The 19,110-nt window shown below is 42.5% G+C and overlaps 1 protein-coding gene across 4 annotated transcripts in view; it reads left to right on the forward strand.

The window, feature by feature from the left end:
• LOC141075361 (uncharacterized) overlaps nucleotides 1-19,110 on the forward strand; it is a 292,982-nt gene that overhangs the window by 222,052 nt on the left and 51,820 nt on the right. For all 4 annotated transcript variants that reach the window (XM_073562744.1, XM_073564031.1, XM_073563444.1 and 1 more), the window contains exons 6-8: nucleotides 13,613-13,642; nucleotides 14,487-14,516; nucleotides 16,110-16,142. In XM_073562744.1, coding sequence (XP_073418845.1) covers nucleotides 13,613-13,642; nucleotides 14,487-14,516; nucleotides 16,110-16,142 — 93 coding nt within the window. The remainder of the gene's footprint in view (nucleotides 1-13,612; nucleotides 13,643-14,486; nucleotides 14,517-16,109; nucleotides 16,143-19,110) is intronic.

Below are 19,110 nucleotides of genomic sequence, written 5' to 3' on the forward strand. Positions count from 1 at the left end.
ACCCAAAAGTCATCATCTCAGTAAATTAGAATAACTAACAAAAAACACATGCAAAGGATTCCTAAGCATTTAAAATGGTCCTTTAGTCTGTTTCAGTAGGCTCCACAATCATGGGGAAGACTGCTGACTTGACAGATGTCCAGAAGGCAGTCATTGACACTCCACAAGAAGGGTAAGCCTCAAAAGGTCATTGCATAAGAAGCTGGCTATTCACAGAGTGCTGTATCCAAACATATTAAAGGAAAGTTGAGTGGAAGGAAAAAGTGTGGTAGAAAGAGGTACAGAAGCAACAGGGATAACAGCAACCTTGAAAGGATTGTTAAGAAAAGACCATTCAAAAATTTGGGGGAGATTCACAAGGAGTGGACTGCTGCTAGAGTCATTGCTTCAAGAGCCACCACAGACAGACTTATCCAGGACATGGGTTACAAATGTCACATTTCTTGTGTCACATTTTGATGATCTGCTAATTTTGTGAGAAAAACCTGTACCTCATCTTTATACAGTCTCCACACATATTAACTCCCTCTTCCCTATTTTGCTGTCTCTCACACATTTACCCCCTTCATACGTCCATCTCCTCACACATTTCTCCAATTGCCATATACTGTCATCTCCTCAAAGATTAACTCACTCCCCCCATACTGTTGTCTCCTCATATAATTACCTACTCCCCACCATACTGTCATTTCCTAACACATTTACAAACACTCTCATACAATCATCTCCTCATATAATCTTTAATCTTTATTTTTTTTTTATATAGCGCTAACATATTCCGCAGCGCTTTACAGTTTGCACACATTATCATCACTATCCCTGATGGGGCTCACAATCAGTATGTCTTTGGAGTGTGGGAGGAAACCAGAGAACCCGGAGGAAACCCACGCAAACACAGGGAGAACATACAAACTCCTTGCAGATGTTGTCCTTGGTGGGATTTAAACCCAGGACTCCAGTGCTAACCACTGAGCCACCGTGCTGCCCTCATATATTACAAACTCCCCCCATAATATCGTCTCCTCACAAATTTATACCCATTTCCCCATACTGTTGTCTCTTCATACACTAACCTCCTCCCCATGCTATCATCTCCTCACACATTTACCCCCTTCTCTCATAATACATCTCCTCATATATTTACCTACTTCACCCATACTGTCGTCTCCTAACATATTTACACATTCTCCCACTTATGCTGTTGTCTCGTCACACATTTTCCCCCTTCCCCATCAATGAAAATTCTGTGTCTTTGGCTCCATTGAAGCACCCACCTTGCTGCTGTCAATTACTTATTCAGCACAGTTGGGAAATCAGCAGCATGATCAGCTGACCTGATCACACAGCTGATGTTGCCCCTCCCAGTTTGGGTTTCCATTGTACTTGCTTATGAAAGACATGAGAACTATTTGATTGAGGAATCCTCCTGTTAACTGCTTCACTGAGTCAGCTGTCAGCTCAAACACTGGCTGGGAGAATGGAAAAATCTCACTCCGGTGCCGAGTAAACACCTTGGACCGTAACATTAAGCAGCCCGACAGCGGTCCACTGCCGACTGTACCCGCCGCATGCTCCATGTTCCCCCTCCCTAGATATACCCCTGCAGTTCAATACTTTTGATCTCACAGTCCCCCATGTAGTATGATGATTCCCGCAGCCTTTATACGTATGCCCCATGTGGCCCACAAACACACTGATGGCTCCCACAGACCCCCAAATAATATGATGCCCCATAGACTTCAATCAAAGGGTTCAGAATTAGAAGAAGCTGCCGGGAACCTGGCTGGCTTTTAAAAGTATGCTTTTTTTTTAAATGCCACAGCATTTCAAAGTAAATATACATGCAGTGCTAGGACAAGGTGTAGGCAGGGAAGGCAGTAGCCTAGAGTCCCACCCTGGAGGGGCAGAGTTTTCTTTAATAAACTAGCACATTATTGTAAACTACATTGAATTTACAGTGTATCACTGCATTGCTGCACTGTGTGCAAACACTGAAAATGGGGTGTGTCATGTAGGAAGAGAGGAACACTGGCCAATTAAAACTTTCCCATCAGACTGATGAGAGCCCTCACTGACTTATGTCCTCCTGCAAGAGACAATATTGGAGGATGCAAATTATGAATTACAATGTGTCTCCTGCTTCCTCCACTGTCACTTTATTTTTTGGGAACCTTAGGAGTATCTGTCAGAGCAGAGTCTTCAAAACCTCTTCAAAGGATCTTCAGAAAAAAACTTCAGAGAAAGAAAACTCCTCGAAAAACTTCCCCAAAAAGGAGAGTTTCCTGAAGTGGTTCCTGCTTTTTAAACTGATGAAAAAAGCTTAGTGTGAGCATAGCCTAAAAGCAGTATTCAAAGCTTATTCTAATCTTTGCTGTTTAGCCACTTAAATGCTGCTGTCAGTTTCTGACAGTGACATTTAAAAGCTGCAATTCTGGGAGGGTGCCATCTTCCACAAATTTCTACCGTAAAGCAATTATTGGGTGTCAATGTCTTCAGGATGCCCCTGACGTTGCAATCTTGGTGCTGCTGTGAATCCGGATTTTTACATGATACAAGAGAATGAAAAGGACATTAAATCCAAAGACATCTCAGAATAAAGCACTCTAGGATGTTGTAGGCTGCCATGATAAAAGGCAGAGACAGAACTACTGCAAAATATTGATAAAACAGTCTATGGAGAAGGAATCATTGCCTAGAATTAGTAATGCACAGGATAAAGTTTTTATTAAGTGCCAGTCACAGCATATTGGTCACTCACATCCATACTGTAAGATCAAGCTGGCTGCCCAAGACTCTAAAATTAGACCCCACAAGGATGGACACATCAATCCCCCCCACCAACAAAGTGGGGCTCAGAAAATGTGCTGTAGTATGTAGTACAAGAAATTACACAGGTTTACGGGGTAAGTGTCCCATAATTGGGCTAAAAAGAAAGCAGAATAAAAAAATATATAAAAAATAAGAAATATAAAAGGTTTTACCTCACACACTTCCAAAGTTAAAAATAAAAATAATAAATAAAGTTTATATTTCCCAGGGAGCAATGCACCTAGGATTTCACTGATTGAGCGCTTTTGCCGGCTGCTGCAGTGTTTTCTTTGACTGGTCTCCCTGAGGTCAGTGATTGTTTCGTGATGTTGGTCTACTACGCATTGCTCCCACCTAGCCAGAATCCTACTCCACACTGATGAGGGGCAACACCCCGAAACAGCTGTCTGTGGATGGATACCTGGCCTTGGTATTTCCCTTGTCATATCTGTAAACTCGTAAAGAGCTGGATATTGACTTAAAGTGCCACTTAATATGGTGGTAATGGTGGTTTCCGAAAGGAGCCACTCCTTGGCTGGGTCCTTCCCTGGAGGAAGATCTGGCTAGTCCTGTGTTTGAGACTCTTAAATGAGGCTCCACGGACTTTATTTGCAAAGTTAAAAATAGAGAACTTGTAAATACTCAAAACAATAAGTATATGTTGTGTAACTGTGTGTGTTAGGCTGTGTGCCCATGTTGCGTCTTTTTGCATTTTTGCGACATTTTTTAAGCACGGAATCGCCGCAAAAATGCAAAAAAAGCATCCCATGCAATCCTATGGGATTCCGCAATGCTGTGCTAATGCTGCGGATTTTTCCACTGCGGAATTGCATAGCAGAAAAATCCACAGCATTCTTATTCTTTTTGTGGAATCACGGCGATTCCGCATCCATTGGATTGCATTGAAACACTCATTTTACGCATGTGGCTCTGCCCACCATGCGTGAAGAGAGCGCTTCATGTGCGGATGGTACCCAGGAACTGGAGGAGGGGAGACTCTCCTCCAGGCCCTGGGTACCATAATCCTGAAAAAATAGAACAAAAATGAAAAATATTGTTATTCTCACCTTCCGACAGCCACCAGAGTCCTTCCCGCCTCTCACCACGCTCCCGGCATCTTCCGGTCCCAGTAATGCTTTGCGTAAATGACCGCTGATAACGCCGCGCTCTTGCGAGCGTGACGTCATCTCAGGTCCTTCGCGCAAAGCATTACTGGGACCGGAAGATGCCAGGAGCGTGGTGAGAGGTGGGAAGGATTCCGGTGGCCGTCGGAAGGTGAGAATAACAATATTTTTTACTTTTATTATTTTTTACATCCTATTTTTTACTACTGATGCTGCATAGGCAGTATCAATAGTAAAAAGTTGGTCACACTCGTCAAGCACTATGCTTGAGAAGTGTGACCAACCTGTCAATCAGTTTTCCAAGCGATGCTACAGATCAGTTGGAAAACCCTAGCATTCTGCAAGCTGATTACGCTTGCAAAGCGCTAGTTTTTTGTGGGAGTTTCGCATGCGAATTTCCCGCGTTTTTCCTGCGGCAGGGAGTTGCGGATTTGCTGCAGAAATCTCAGCGTCAATTCCGCACGTGTGCACATAGCCTAAAACTCAAATCAAAGACTATAAAGTAAACATCATAATGAAAAACACAAGAACTGTTGTTTTTCTGTCACCAGTCCTCCAAAAATGCAACACAAAGTTATCAAAAATCATATGTAGCCGAAAATGGTATGAATAAAAACTATATCTCGGCATGCAGAAAGCGAGCTGTCAAACAGCTGCACTGATGAATAACTTAAATGTTAAGGGTCTCAGAAAATAGAAACATACCAAAAATGCATTTTTCAAAGTTAATCATCTTTTAAGCCTCTAAAATATTAAAAAAAAGACTGTAAATTTTGATATCGGCATGGATAAAAGACAAAACAATTGCGTCATTACAGGTTTTCTTTTTATCCATTTCCCATTGCTTCGAATTTATTTTCTTTTTTTTAGTACATTATATGATAACAATGAATGGTGTCATTTAGAAATGAGTGAAAGGAATTTAACATACAGTATGACCCCCCCTCAACTGTATATCCCCCCCTCACCCCCGACATTCCCACAGCACCACACACAGCATGGTGTCCCCACATCACCCAACATGTAGGACAATGCTATCCCGCACATTGCTTTCCCCACACACAGTATAGTGGTTCTCACATCTCATTCCCTACAAACAGTGCAATGCCCCCCCCACATAGCACATTTTCACAAAAAGACAGCATTATGAACCTGAAGTATATTCCCGCAGACACGATGCCCCCACACAATGTGGTGCCCCTATACATTGGGTACGGAAAGTATTCAGACCCATTTACATTTTTCACTCTTTGTTTCATTGCAGCCATTTGGTAAATTCAAAAAAGTTAATTTTTTTCTCATTAATGTACACTCTGCACCCCATCTTGACTGAAAAAACTTAAATATCACATGGTCATAAGAATTCAGACCCTTTGCTCAGTATTGAGTAGAAGCGCCTTTTTGAGCTAGTACAGCCATGAGTCTTCTTGGGAATGATGCAACAAGTTTTTCACACCTGCATTTGGGGAACCTCTGCCATTCTTCCTTGCAGATCCTTTCCAGTTCCATCAGGTTGGATGATGAACGTTGGTGGACAGCCATTTTCAGGTCTCTCCAGAGTTGCTCAATTGGGTTTAGGTCAGGACTCTGGCTGGGCCAATCAAGAATGGTCACAGAGTTGTTCTGAAGCCACTCCTTTGTTATTTTAGCTGTGTGCTTAGGCTCATTGTCTTGTTGGAAGATGAACCTTTGGCCTAGTCTGAGGTTCAGGGAACTCTGAAAGAGGTTTTCATCCAGGATATCGCTGTACTTGGTTGCATTCATGTTTCCTTCAATTGCAACCAGTCATCCTGTCCCTGGAGCTGAAAAACACCCCCATCGCATGATGCTGCCACCACGTTTCACTGTTGGGATTGTATTGCTCAGGTGATGAGTAGTGCCTGGTTTTCTCCACACATACTGCTTAGAATTAACACCAAAAAGTTCTATATTTGTCTCATCAGACCAGAGAATCTTATTTCTCATAGTGTGGGAGTCCTTCATGTGTTTTTTAGCAAACTCTATGCAGGCTTTCTTAAGTCTTGCACTGAGGAGAGGCTTCTGTCAGGCCACTCTACCATAAAGGCCTGAATGGTGGAGGGCTGCAGTGATAGTTGACTTTGTGGAACTTTCTCCCATCTCACTATTGCTTCTGTGGAGCTCAGCCACAGTGAATCTGGGATTCTTCTTTACCTCTCTCACCAAGGCTCTTCACCCACGATTGCTCAGTTTGGCTGGACGGCCAGGTCTAGGAAGACTTCTGATGGTCCAAAACTTCTTCCATTTAAGGATTATGGAGGCCACTGTGCTCTTAGGAACCTTGAGTACTGCAGAAATTCTTTTGTAATCTTGACCAGATGCGTGCCTTGCCACAGTTCTGTCTCTGAGCTTTTTGGCCAGTTCTTTTGACCTCATGATTCTCATTTGGTCTGATATGCACTGTGAAATGTGAGGTCTTATATAGACAAGTGTGTGCCTTTACAAATCAAGTCCTATCAGTTTAATTAAACACAGCTGGACTCCAATGAAGGAGTAGAACCATCCCAGGGAGGATCACAAGGAAATGGACAATATGTGACTTAACCCCTTAACCCCCAAGGGTGGTTTGCACGTTCATGACCGGGCCAGTTTTTACAATTCTGTCCACTGTCCCTTTAAGAGGTAATAACTCTGAAACGCTTCCATGGATCCCGGTGATTCTGACAATGTTTTCTCGTGACATATTGTACTTCATGTTAGTGGTAAAATTTCATTCAAATAACTTGCGTTTATTTGTGAAAAAAACTGAAATTTGCCAAAAAATGTTGAAAATTTCGCAATTTTCCAACTTTGAATTTTTGTGCCCATAAATCAGAGATATGTGTAGGGTTCTAGCAGGTTCTCAGGATGCAGTGACAAGACATGAGACATGGTATGACTTGTATAATAAACTTTTATAAATTGAAGCCACTAGGGCTATACTGAACAGACAAAACGGTGGAACAAGCAATCTGTTCTCGCAGGGACTCAATGAACTAAACAGTACTTTTTGCCTAACTGCGAGTAACACGGCTAGTCCGGGTGACGGAGGCCAGACTATGGCCAAACTATAACACTTATTTTCTAAAGTCCACTTATCCATCCATGTGTTGCTCAGGATTGCAGATGCGGCCACTTAGAGGTCGTTGATGTGGCTCCTTGACGCTTCAATCTTCCAGGAAGGTTTGGGCTCATCGGGCCCTGAAGAAACTGTATAGGTGGGGCGCAACAGGCCCTGAAGAAACAATGCCGGTGTGGCACAACAGGCCCTGAGGAAACGGTGCCGATGGGGCGCAACAGGCCCTGAAGAAACAATACCGGTGGGGCACAACAGGCCCTGAAGAAATGGTGCCGGTGGGACATAACAGGCCCTGAAGAAACGGTGCCGGTGGGGCGCAACAGGCCCTGAAGAAACGATGCCGGTGGGGCGCAACAGGCCCTGAAGAAACGGTGTCGGTGGGGCACAATAGGCCCTGAAGAAATGGTGCTGATGGGCGTGCGGTAATGACGCAGTCTCTAAATATAACCGTTCACCAACCTCTGCTCAGGGTCCCTTAGCAAACCGGATGGGGGCCTCTACTGCTGCCTGTAGCGAGGTGGCAACCCCTGGGGCCAGTGAAGACAGGGCCGCAGCTGTGCGAGAAGGCAGGGGGGCAGTGTCCTGACCGCTGTAAAGGAAGGGTCTGTCGTCGCAGCGGACACTTGAGGTAGCTGCCTTGTTACAACAGGGTGGGAAGCAGCGGGAGTGGCTGTATGTGACTGTATGCGGGGAGCGGCCACTGGTGCAAGTCTCTCACGTGTCACTAGTCGGTGAGTCCGCAGCTTTCCTTTCACAGGCCCCTGTCGGTCTCTCCACAACACACCGTCCGCTCCGTCGGTACTCTCTGTCTCTCTGCCCCCTGCTCCTTTTAAGCTTGCCCTGCCCCGTTTCCCTGACAACTTCAGTCAAGACTTTCCTTTTACTGTCCTCCCAGTATCGTTCCCTCAGGAACCCTGATGGCAGTCCCCTGGGTACCTGCCCATTCACTGTCTGGGAGTCCTCCTCCCCACATATGGCACACAAAAAACTTAATAAATAACATTTCCCACGTGTTTACTTTACATCAGCACAATTTTGGAACCAAAATTTTTTTTTGTTAGGAAGTTATAAGGGTTAAAATATGACCAGCGATTTCTCATTTTTGCAACACCATTTTATTTTTAGGGACCACATCACATTTGAAGTCACTTTGAGGGGTCTATTTGATAGAAAATACCCAAAAGTGACACCATTCTAAAAACTTCACCCCTCAAGGTGCTCAAAACCACATTCAAGGAGTTTATTAACCCTTCAGGTGCTTCACAGGAATTTTTTGAATGTTTAAAAAAAAATGAACATTTAACTTTTTTTCACAAAAAAATTACTTCAGGTCCAATTTTTTTATTTTACCAAGGGTAACAGGAGAAATTGGACTGCAAAAGTTATTGTGCAATTTCTCCTGTGTACGCTGATACCTGGTATGTGGGGGGAATCACTATTTCAGCGCATGGCAGAGCTCAGAAGGGAAGGAGTGCCGTTTGACTTTTTCAATGCAAAATTTGCTGGAATTCAGATCGGACGCCATGTCATGTTTGGCGATCCCCTGATGTACCTAAACAGGGGAAACCCCCCACAAGTAACCCCATTTTGGAAACTAGACCCCCCAAGGAACTTATCTAGATATGTGGTTAGACCTTTGAACCCGCAAGGGCTTCACAGAAGTTTATAATGTACAGCCATACAATTAAAAATTCATATTTTTTCCACAAAATTGATCTTTTCACCCTATATTTTTATTTTTCCAAGAAAAACAGGACCCCAAAAGTTATTGTGCAATTTATCCTGAGTACGCTGATACCCCATATGTGGGGGTAAACCACTATTTGGGCGCATGGCAGAGCTCGGAAGGGAAGCAGCGCCATGTGACTTTTTTGGCTGGAATTGGGATTGGACGCCATGCCGCGTTTAGGAAGCCCCTGATGTGCCTAAACAATGGAAACCCCCCACAGATGACACCATTTTGGAAACTAGACCCCCCATGGAACTTAGCTAGATGTGTGGTGAGCACTTTGAACCCCCAAGGGCTTCACAGAAGTTTATAATGCCCAGGCGTGAAAACAAAAAAATCATATTTTTTTCCACAAACATGATCTTTTAGTGCCCAATTTTTTATTTTCCCAATGGTAACAGGAGAAATTGGACACCAAAAGTTGTTGTCCCATTTGTCCTGAGTACGCTCATACCCCATATGTGGGAGAAAACTACTGTATGGGCACACGTCAGGGCTCGGAATGGATGTAGAGACGTTTTGGAATGCAGACTTTGATGGAATGGTCTGCGGGTGTCATGTTGCCTTTGGAGAGCCTCTGATGTACCTAAACAGTGGAAACCCCCCAGAAGTGACCACATTTTGGAAACTAGACCCCCTAAGAAACTAATCTAGATGTGTGTTGAGCAATTTGAACCCCTCAGTGCTTCACAGATTTCACGGGTGTGAAAATAAACAAATCACATTTTTTCCACAAACATGATCATTTAATCCGCAAATTTTTTATTTTCCCAAGGGTAACAGGAGAAATTGGACCCCAAAAGTTGTTGTCCAATTTGTCCTGAGTACGCTAATACCCAATATGTGGGAGAAAACTACTGTATGGGCACACGTCGGGGCTCGAAGGGAAGTAGTGACATTTTGGAATGCAGACTTTCATGCAATGGTCTGCGGGTGTCATGTTGTGTTTGGGGAGCCTCTGATGTGCCTAAACTGTTGAAACTCCCCACAAATGACCCCATTTTGGAACCTGGACCACCCCCACGGAACTTATCTAGATGTGTGGTGAGCACTTTGAACCCTCAAGTGCTTCACAGAAGTTTATAACGCCCGGGCGTGAAAATAAAAAAATCATATTTTTTTCCACAAAAATGATATTTTTGCCCCCTATTTTTTATTTTTTAAGGATAATAGGAGACATTGGACCCCAAAAGTTGCTTTGCAATTTGTCCTGAGTAGGGTGATACCCCATATGTTTGGGCGCATAGCAGAGCTTTAAAGGGAAGGAGCACCATTTGACTTTTTAAACGCAGAATTGGCTGGAATTGAGATCAGACGCCATGTTGCGTTTGGAGAGCTCCTGATGTGCCCAAACAGTGGAAACCCCCCCAATTCTAACTCCAACCCTAACCCCAACATACCCCAAACCCTAATCTCAGCCCTAACCCTAGCCCTAACCCTAGCACTAACCCTAGCCTTAACCCTAGCACTAACCCTAGCCCTTACCCTAGCCCTAGCCCTAACCCTAATGGGAAAATTTAAATAAATACTTTTTTTTAATTTTATTACTTTTCCCTAACTAAGTGGGTGATAAAGGGGGGTTTGATTTACTATTTATAGCGTGTTTTTATGTTTGGCAGCTGTCGCACGCTAAAAGACGCTTTTTATTATAAAAATAGTTTTTGCATCACCACATTTTGAGAGCTATAATTTTTCCATATTTTGATCCACCGAGTCATGTGAGGTCTTATTTTTTGCAGGACGAGTTGATATTTTTATTGGTACCATTTTCGGGCACGTGACATTTTTTGATCGCCTTTTATTCCAATTTTTTTGGACGCAGAATGAACAAAAACCAGCATTTCAAGAATTATTTTGGGGGGTGCGTTTACACCATTCCGCGTGTGGTAAAATTGATAAGGTGGTTTTATTCTTCGGGTCAGTATGGTTACAGGGATACCTCATTTATGTTTTCTTATGTTTTGGCGCTTTTATGCAATGAAAACAATTTTATATAAAAAAATAATTATTTTTGCATCGCTTTATTCTGCGAGCTATAACTTTTTTATTTTTTTGCTGATGATGCTATATTGCGGCTTGAAAGATGACGTTTTCAGCGTTACCATGGTTATTTATATCCGTCTTTTTGATTGCGCGTTATTGCACTTTTTGTTCGGCAGTATGATGATAAAGCTTTATTTTTTGCTTCGTTTTTTATTTTTATTTTTTAAGGGGTTCAATAAAGGGGTTAACTAATGGGACAGTTTTATAGGGCGGGTCGTTACGGACGCGGCAATACTAAATATGTGTACTTTTATTCTTTTTTTTATTATTTCCAAAAAATGAATTTATTAGGGAATATTTTTTTTTCAATTTATTTAGCAATTTTTTTATAAATTATTTTTACACTTTTTTTTTTTTTTTTTTACTTTATTACATTGTCCCAGTGGGGACACATCACATCACAGATCACTGTGACAGATCAGCGATCTGTCACAGGCACTGCAGAAGGCTTCCTCGTGACTGCGCTTTGCAGGCACTGAGGAAGCCGGCTCCCTGCAGGCCCCCGCAGGTCCCCGCCGCCATTTTGGATCCGGGGACCTGCAGGGAAGGAGACCCCCACAGCAGCGCTGCACATTGCGCTGCTGCGGGGGTCGCAGGGAATCACGGAGGTAGCCCCCTCCCTCCCGATGCTTCCCTAAACCCCGGTACACTGCGATCGTGTTTGATCGCAGTGTGCCAGGGGTTAACGTGTCGGGGGTGGTCCGTGACCGCCTCCGACACATAGTGCCGGGTGTCAGCTGTGATAATCAGCTGACACCCGGCCGCAATCAGCGGCGCTCACCACGTGAGCGCCCCTGATCGCTATGACGTACTATCCCGTCCATGGGCATAGGGGCCCGGGTCCCATGGACGGGATAGTACGTCAGATGGCAGAGAGGGGTTAAATATGTGTGTCTGAGCAAAGGGTCTGAATACTTATGACCATGTGATATTTCAGTTTTTCTTTTTTAATAAATTTGCAAAAATTTCTACATTTCTGTTTTTTTTTCAGTCAAGATGGGGTGCAGAGTGTACATTAATAAGAAAAAATGAACTTTTTTCAATTGACCAAATGGCTGCAATGAAATAATGAGTGAAAAATTTAAAGGCGTCTGAAAACTTTCTGTACCCACTGTATATATGATGTCCCAATATTCCCACACAGCATGGTTACCCCACAGTTCCCCTTACATAACATCATAATTGATGCTGCTTTGAAGGCAAAGAATGGTCACACGAAATATTGATATGATCTTTCGATCATTTAGTTTGCATTTTGTTAATTGACAGAAATAAACTGTGACTTGTGTGTAGCCCTGCACAGAAGAGCAGATCTGGATGGGTGTAAGATAGGAAACCCTGGAGCCTGGCATACTGCCTTGGTGTGATCTCAGTGGAAAAGCTTTGGCTTTCAGTGTACCAGTAATAGGGGGTTCTGGGCTTCTGAGTGAGGACTGAGCTGGATGTGGCCAACTACTGACTCTCAGAGCTGAATGTGACTCAATAAAAATAATCCCACATATTAATTTGATACTTAACTTAATGATGATATTGCATGATCCTGAAGCATCGTCTATCAAGGGATTCTTTAGAAGAGACGGAGCAATGCTGCAATGAGCATTTGAGGCCCCAATAGCAGTGGGATGTTATGCACCCTCTAATGTTGGTGTATAGTAGAATAGCGACAGGGGATTTACATTAATTCCCCCAACATATCTGGAAATAGCGTAGATTCGTGCTGAAACGCATATGCACTAATGATGCATTACCGAAAGTGATATAGGTGGCCCCAGTTACAGCAGACAGGAACACCTCTGCATGACGTCACTGGAAATGAAGTGGTAAACAGTAATGCCAATGTATGACATTACCCAGGATTGATGTTGGTACATAGTAAATGAAAATGTATATATTATGCATAATCAGTGCATAATATATGCAAATAGACTTTGGCCTTTGTAAGGGCCATATAATCACTTTCAGCACTGAGAACATGAAAAAAATGGGCAACATTGAGGATCATAGCAAGAGTAGTCGACCAAAGACACATACTGAAGCTCTTGAAAGACATATCATGCTTACTTCCATTTAATATCGGAAAATGTTCAGCTTAGAACTGACAGCAACTAATTGGACTCAGTTACACTGATCTTCTGTTTGGAGAAATCTGTCCAGAAGTGGCTTTAATGGAGTAAATGTAGCCAAAAAGTTGTACCTTCAGCATGGAAACAAGGCCAAATGACTCAACTATGCATGGAAACATAGAAACGGAGTACAGCAATAATGGAAGCAGGTGCTCTGAATTGATGTGTCAAAACTGGAAACATTTTACTGTAACAGAAGGCAGTTTTCTGAAGGTACAATAATGAATGTCTGCAGGAACCAGTGAAGCATGGTTGATGTTCCTAACAACACTGGGGCTGCATTTTAATTAATAGAGTTCTGGATTTCATCGAGATTATTGGTGTCCTCATTACTGAGAAATACAGGCAGATACTTGGCTATCATTCATTACAATCACGGAGGCATCTGATTGGCTCCAAATGTATTCTGCAGCAGAACAACAATCCCAAACATTTAGAAAATTAATTAAGAACTTTCTTCAGCATAAAGGAGAACAAGGCGTCTTGGCAGTGATGGTATGGTCCCCACAGATCTCTGACCTCAAAATCAGCATGTCTGTCTCATGTTACAAGAAGAGATAAAAGGATTTGAGCACATCCACGGAAGATCCGTAGTTAGTTCCCCAAGATATTTGGAACAATTGAATGCAAATGTACCTAGAAGAATTGATGCTATTTTAAAGGTAAAGGGCAGTGACTTACTAAATATATTACATTTTTTGTCCTGCAGGATGATGAAGATGATGGCTATTCTGAGCAGGTGTGTGCTTTCAAATCACTTTAATAATAAACTAGCTGTAAAAAAAGACAAAGCTATATATATAAGCTAGTGATGATTTTATCTGTCCTGCTTGAGGTATCTGTATTGCATTCTTTGTATTGCATAATTTAATTTTCAATTGAGCTGACAAGTCAAATAAAACAGTACAATTATGGCAATACCAAACTTACATAGATTTTTTTTTTTAACTAAGCAGTAAAAAAAAATTCAGACGGTCATAAAAAAATGAGTTTATGTTGCCATTTCTCAAGACAAGACTTGTAAACAGCACCTGCCACCATTGTGTTCCCAATAGTTCTAGCCAGCCAGGAGGCACAATTATTATTTTAAAATTCTGTAGGAAGTAATATATGAGAAGCAGGTTGGAGGCCTCTCATACTGGAAATACATTTATTTGACTGAGTTTTCACTGTTTGCCAATTTTTCAGAATTCAGACCCATAATGATCAACTGATGGTCATCTCTGTGGCACTAGTGTTAAACAAGTTGTCTCTGATAAGACAATCCATTTGAAATTGGTTATGCCATTCTGTATTCTTATTTTACGGAAATTAGTTGATTAATGAATTAATTTTAACCTGATGTTCATTTTGAAATCTTATTGGATTATTTTGTGGAATACTTATCAATATTGTTTGATTCTGAAGATTTATCAGCCGTTTATGATGTTTGATAAATCTGGAGTATTTTTAAGACTGTCGAGTACTTTTATGCTACCTATTAGTTGGCTTACCTTGTGCCAGAAATGTGTGGCTCGATTTTTTTGTGCCTGATTTTAGTGAAGTTACACAAGTTACACTTTATTCTCTTTTTTTTCTGTTAGGATCATTTTAAAGAAAAACCTATCAAAGAGGTCAGTATATGTATAAAAAATAGATATACGACAATGAGTTTCCAAATATATTGCTATTGAAAAAAAGGGAACTTCTAAATCTATTCTGTTCATAGCCAAACCAAGTAGCAAACAGCAGTGACTGACAGCGTTTAAAAGGGCTGTCCAAGGCTAACATTCTACTGAACAATCAAAACAATAGGTCATCAATAAGAGATTGTTGAATGTCTGACACCCCCACAAATCAGCTGATATCTGCTCCGACAGCAGTCGGATGTAAATGGACACAGCAGCTCCATACATTTAATGGCTGTCCTAAAGTAATGCAATTTATCTCCCATTAAAGTGATATACTCATCTATTATGATCGGTGCTAAGCTGGAAAAGTTAAAGGTAACCTGTCACCAGAAATAATGCTGGTAACTTACAGATATGGGCAGTGTCGGACTGGGGTGTGAAGGGCCCACCAGTAACCAACTCCAGGGCCCCACTTTTCAGCTACATGAAGTTGTAACATTATCCTCAATCTCAAATTTATCTAACAATGAACAGAGTAGACTGTTAAATGAATAAGATGCTGCCTCTGTCTGTACATAGTGATTCATCTATATTGTCCCAAGTGCTGCTGATCCTACACAGGGGCCCACCGGAGGATTCTCCTGTCCTCCTGTGGGCCAGTCCAAGCCTGGATATGGGGTTAATCTGCAGGTTATCAGCGTTATGATGCTGTCCTGCTCCTGCATGCAGCCAAAATTAGCAGGGAGAAAATGATCTTTGTTGTCCCAGTCAGCATTCGGTATTCAGTCACCGTAACCGTGCCCCAGGCCCTGACTGACATCCACTCTACATTGCGGCCAGCTGTCCGTCAAGGCAGGGGGCAGAGTTACAGCGGCCACTTTGTATAGTCAGATCGGTGACTGAACCGGCACCACCCCCGCCCCCCATGACTGAATATCGAATGCTGGTGTGGAGAATAAAGATAATTTTCTCCCCCCCGAATTCGGATACATGCAAGTGTTGGACAGCATTACAATGCTGTTAACCTGCAGATTAACCCCATATCTGCAGGTTAACAGCATTATTCCTGGTGACATGTTCTCTTTAAGGTAATTTTACACTGCAAGATTGTCATGAACAAGCACTCCTAGGAACGCCCGTTTGCAGTCTAAAAAAGCTACCGATTACTTGCTGAACTAGCAGAGCACTTATTTGTCAGATAAAATGATCTTTTCTACTGAACAAAACATCATACTTCCAGGGAGTGAATCATCCTGTGTAAACAGGACTTGTGCTGACAAGAACATTATATGCACGTCAGGATCTATTACACATCATTCATTGTGCGCAGGAAATGTGGTCAGCCTGTATAAACAAGCATTTATATTACCGCCAATGAGCAACTTATTTGCAGTTATTTCGTTTCACATCATCAAATGTAAATGGACCTCACTGAGAAAGATCAGACCATTACGTTTAGAAAGGATTTTTGCTTTTCTAAATGACCATCTTAGATTAAGTAGGTCTTCACCACCCTATTAACCCCCAGAATTTTGTCATTAACAGACTTCTTCACAAGTCTTTACAATTAAAGTATAACTTATTGTTTTATTCTAGAAAAAGTCAAAAGATGACAAGTCTTCTAATGAGGTTGGTATATAAAAAAGAATGAAATATTGTATATTGGCTGCCAAATGATTGCTATATAAAGAATACGCAGAGGTCTCTCAAGTCATGGTGAATTATTGTTGCAATATTTTCAAAATATAATGGTCCTTGAAACCACATACAAAACACAATACTACCAGTCTGGAGCACATGAGATTGGCTGACAGATGTAAAACATCAGCATGGCCATTTCACTTGTAAAAACACTGTATTACACTTCATCTGTGCTAGGATGAACTGCTCATTTGGACATCATATGAGCGCAGCTCCATTTTATTTTCGGCTTCATTTGGAGAGAATTACAAAAAGTATCCACTGTAAATTAAAGATCGTTATAAAATGTGCTAAAATTATTAAAGTGGTTCCCTGTGCAAGAAATGTGTCTGGGCCCCCTTCCTTTTATGGTGACAAAGCTATATATATATATATTGCACCACACACATACATGTATATATATTACATAGCCTGCTTTATTATGTATATTGCCGTCCCTTATTATGCAGTGCCCTCTCTTGCTATATACAGCACCGTTCTCTACATACTGGATTATATAGAGCCCTGTTTTTTATTACATACCGTCTTGTCTTGTTAGCTGTATAATGCAATGATGGCTAGGAAAGCTTCCTTTCTAATGGAGGAGATGATGGACTGGTCGTCTGGTCACCGGTTCCTCCATCAGCAGTCATTTTATATCTAAAAAGAGAGGGGACTATGTAATAAAAGAGGGCACTGTTAATAACAAAATTAACAAGAAAAAACTATGTAAGAAAAAGCACTGTATATAACAGCAGAGGAAGCTATACAATAAGGGATGGTACATAATAAGGGACGGTGTTATATATAATAAAAGAGGAAACTATGTAACTAAGGATGGTGTTATACACAATTAGTGAGTACACTATATGCTAAGGGACTGTGTTATGCATAATAAGCACGTATACTATATGCTAAGGGACTGTGTTAGACATAATAAGTGAGTACACTATATACTAAGGGACTGTGTTAGACATAATAAGTAGAGTTGAGCGACTTTTGTTTTTTTATGGTCGAGTTTCGTTTCGTGAAACCCGACTTTTCCAAAAGTCGGGTCGAGCAAGATCGGCCGATTATAGGGAAAAGTCGGGGTCGTCCCGAAACACGAAACCCAATGTAAGTCAATGGGGAATAAAAGTCGGCAGTGAGAGGAGGACAGGAAACACACCTACAGTGCTCATTTGAATGCCAAAAGCATCAATTCTTCTTACTTAAGCTGGTCAACCTTAATTAACTTCATAATACAAGTTACGCACTGAAAAATGGGGGTTATTTGGCTAAAGTTGTGGGGGGGGGTAGGGCTGGCTCCAGGTTTTCATGTGCCCTGGGCGAAAGAGCGCCCCTTTAACACATACCACAACTCATCATGCTCCGATACGGCAGAGAAATAGCGGTATAGTACAATGAAAAATACTTCACTTTTTACATCTCATGACGAGGCCCATCTATTTCTCCATACAGAATCATTGGTCCCATATAATGTTTGAAACAGTATATGATGAGCTCCACATAATGCTACAGTATATGTTGGTCCCCATGGATGAAGCTCCACTGTCTTATGGGCCCAAATAATGCTCCAAACATAATGGGCCCCATTTCTAATGCTCTAGTGTATAATGGGCCCTGTAAATGCTGCTCCAGTGTCTGATGTCCACCTTTGGAATGTTCCAGTGTATGGTGGGCCCCATCTATCATTCTCCAGAGTATAGTGCTCCCCAAAAATTGCTGTCCCAACATTGAAAACAATGAAATAAGTCTCCTCGATAGGGAATCCCTGTACTAGTCTGGACTCCTCGTCGTCCCCATCTTCCATCTCACTGCACAGTATTTCAACCTTGCAAGTGCTGTGATCCTGAGCAAGCAGGGGGGGCCCACTCGTTGGCGACAGCACTGGCACAGGGCCCCTGATAGTACGGTGGTGTGTCTGATGGCGGGTGGGCCGAACCTGCACTTTCATCTGCAGCTTCCTCTTTGTCACCGTGTAAGATGGAACTGTATATGGGAAGGGTAACCTGAGTTTCATCAGGGTCAGATTCAGGCCATGTAGCGTGCGAGGGGAATGTAGTGGTCTGGGTCAATGTACCAGCAGATTCATCGAGCAGTGGCTGGGAATCAGTGCACTTGTGTCGCCCCCAGGAGTACGGTCGCCACAGTGGCATTACCTTCCTCCTAGGGAATGTGATGTCATGCTTGGGAGCAACGAAGGATCTCTCTAGCAGGTTAACTGATTGAGCGGCGTTATTCCCACGAGTCATGACCCTCCAAACAGCGTTCATGAAGGCAAAGTGTTTGTTTTACGTGGGCAGTATGGTTGCAAAGCTGAACCTTAAAGGAATGTCCAGAAGGGCACCACCAGGAGTGGAGCCTACGGCGTAATTTGACTCAACACGGGCAACCTCAACCATGCCAGCTACAGAACAGATGCAAACATTGCAAGCTTAATTCCGTTAACGAACGAGACTCCGTCATGCCCCGCGGTCCGAGTCCGGCTTACTAGAGGGACACGTGAGGCTCTGGCACATGAGATTGGCCAATAACTGGTGTGTCATGCCCTTACATGTCCTTGGCTGCATGTGCGCTACACTGAAAAGGCCAGCGTTTGTCGCTTACAGGTGCAGATAACCCGCTGAACAACGTTAGTGATGGGGATCACTGATTACAATTATTACTCGCGAACGATGATTTCCCAGTAAGTGCAGGTCAACCGCAGTTCCGGAATTAGGCCTAACCGACATTCCTGAAAAAATGAAAAACTTACGTGTGCAAACCACAGGTGCTGTAGCTTGCTTAACAGCTCGCCAGCCATTCTCACGCCCAGTATGGATTACACGTGATTGCACAAAGGTGAGAAAGGGTACCGTATCCCCAGATAACATGTATGGATAGCGTACACATTCAAAAGATATGTCTATACATC

Source organism: Dendrobates tinctorius, unplaced genomic scaffold (genome assembly GCF_039654945.1).
Source record: "Dendrobates tinctorius isolate UK_male_01 unplaced genomic scaffold, ASM3965494v1 ptg000001l, whole genome shotgun sequence".
Lineage (NCBI taxonomy): Eukaryota > Metazoa > Chordata > Amphibia > Anura > Dendrobatidae > Dendrobates > Dendrobates tinctorius.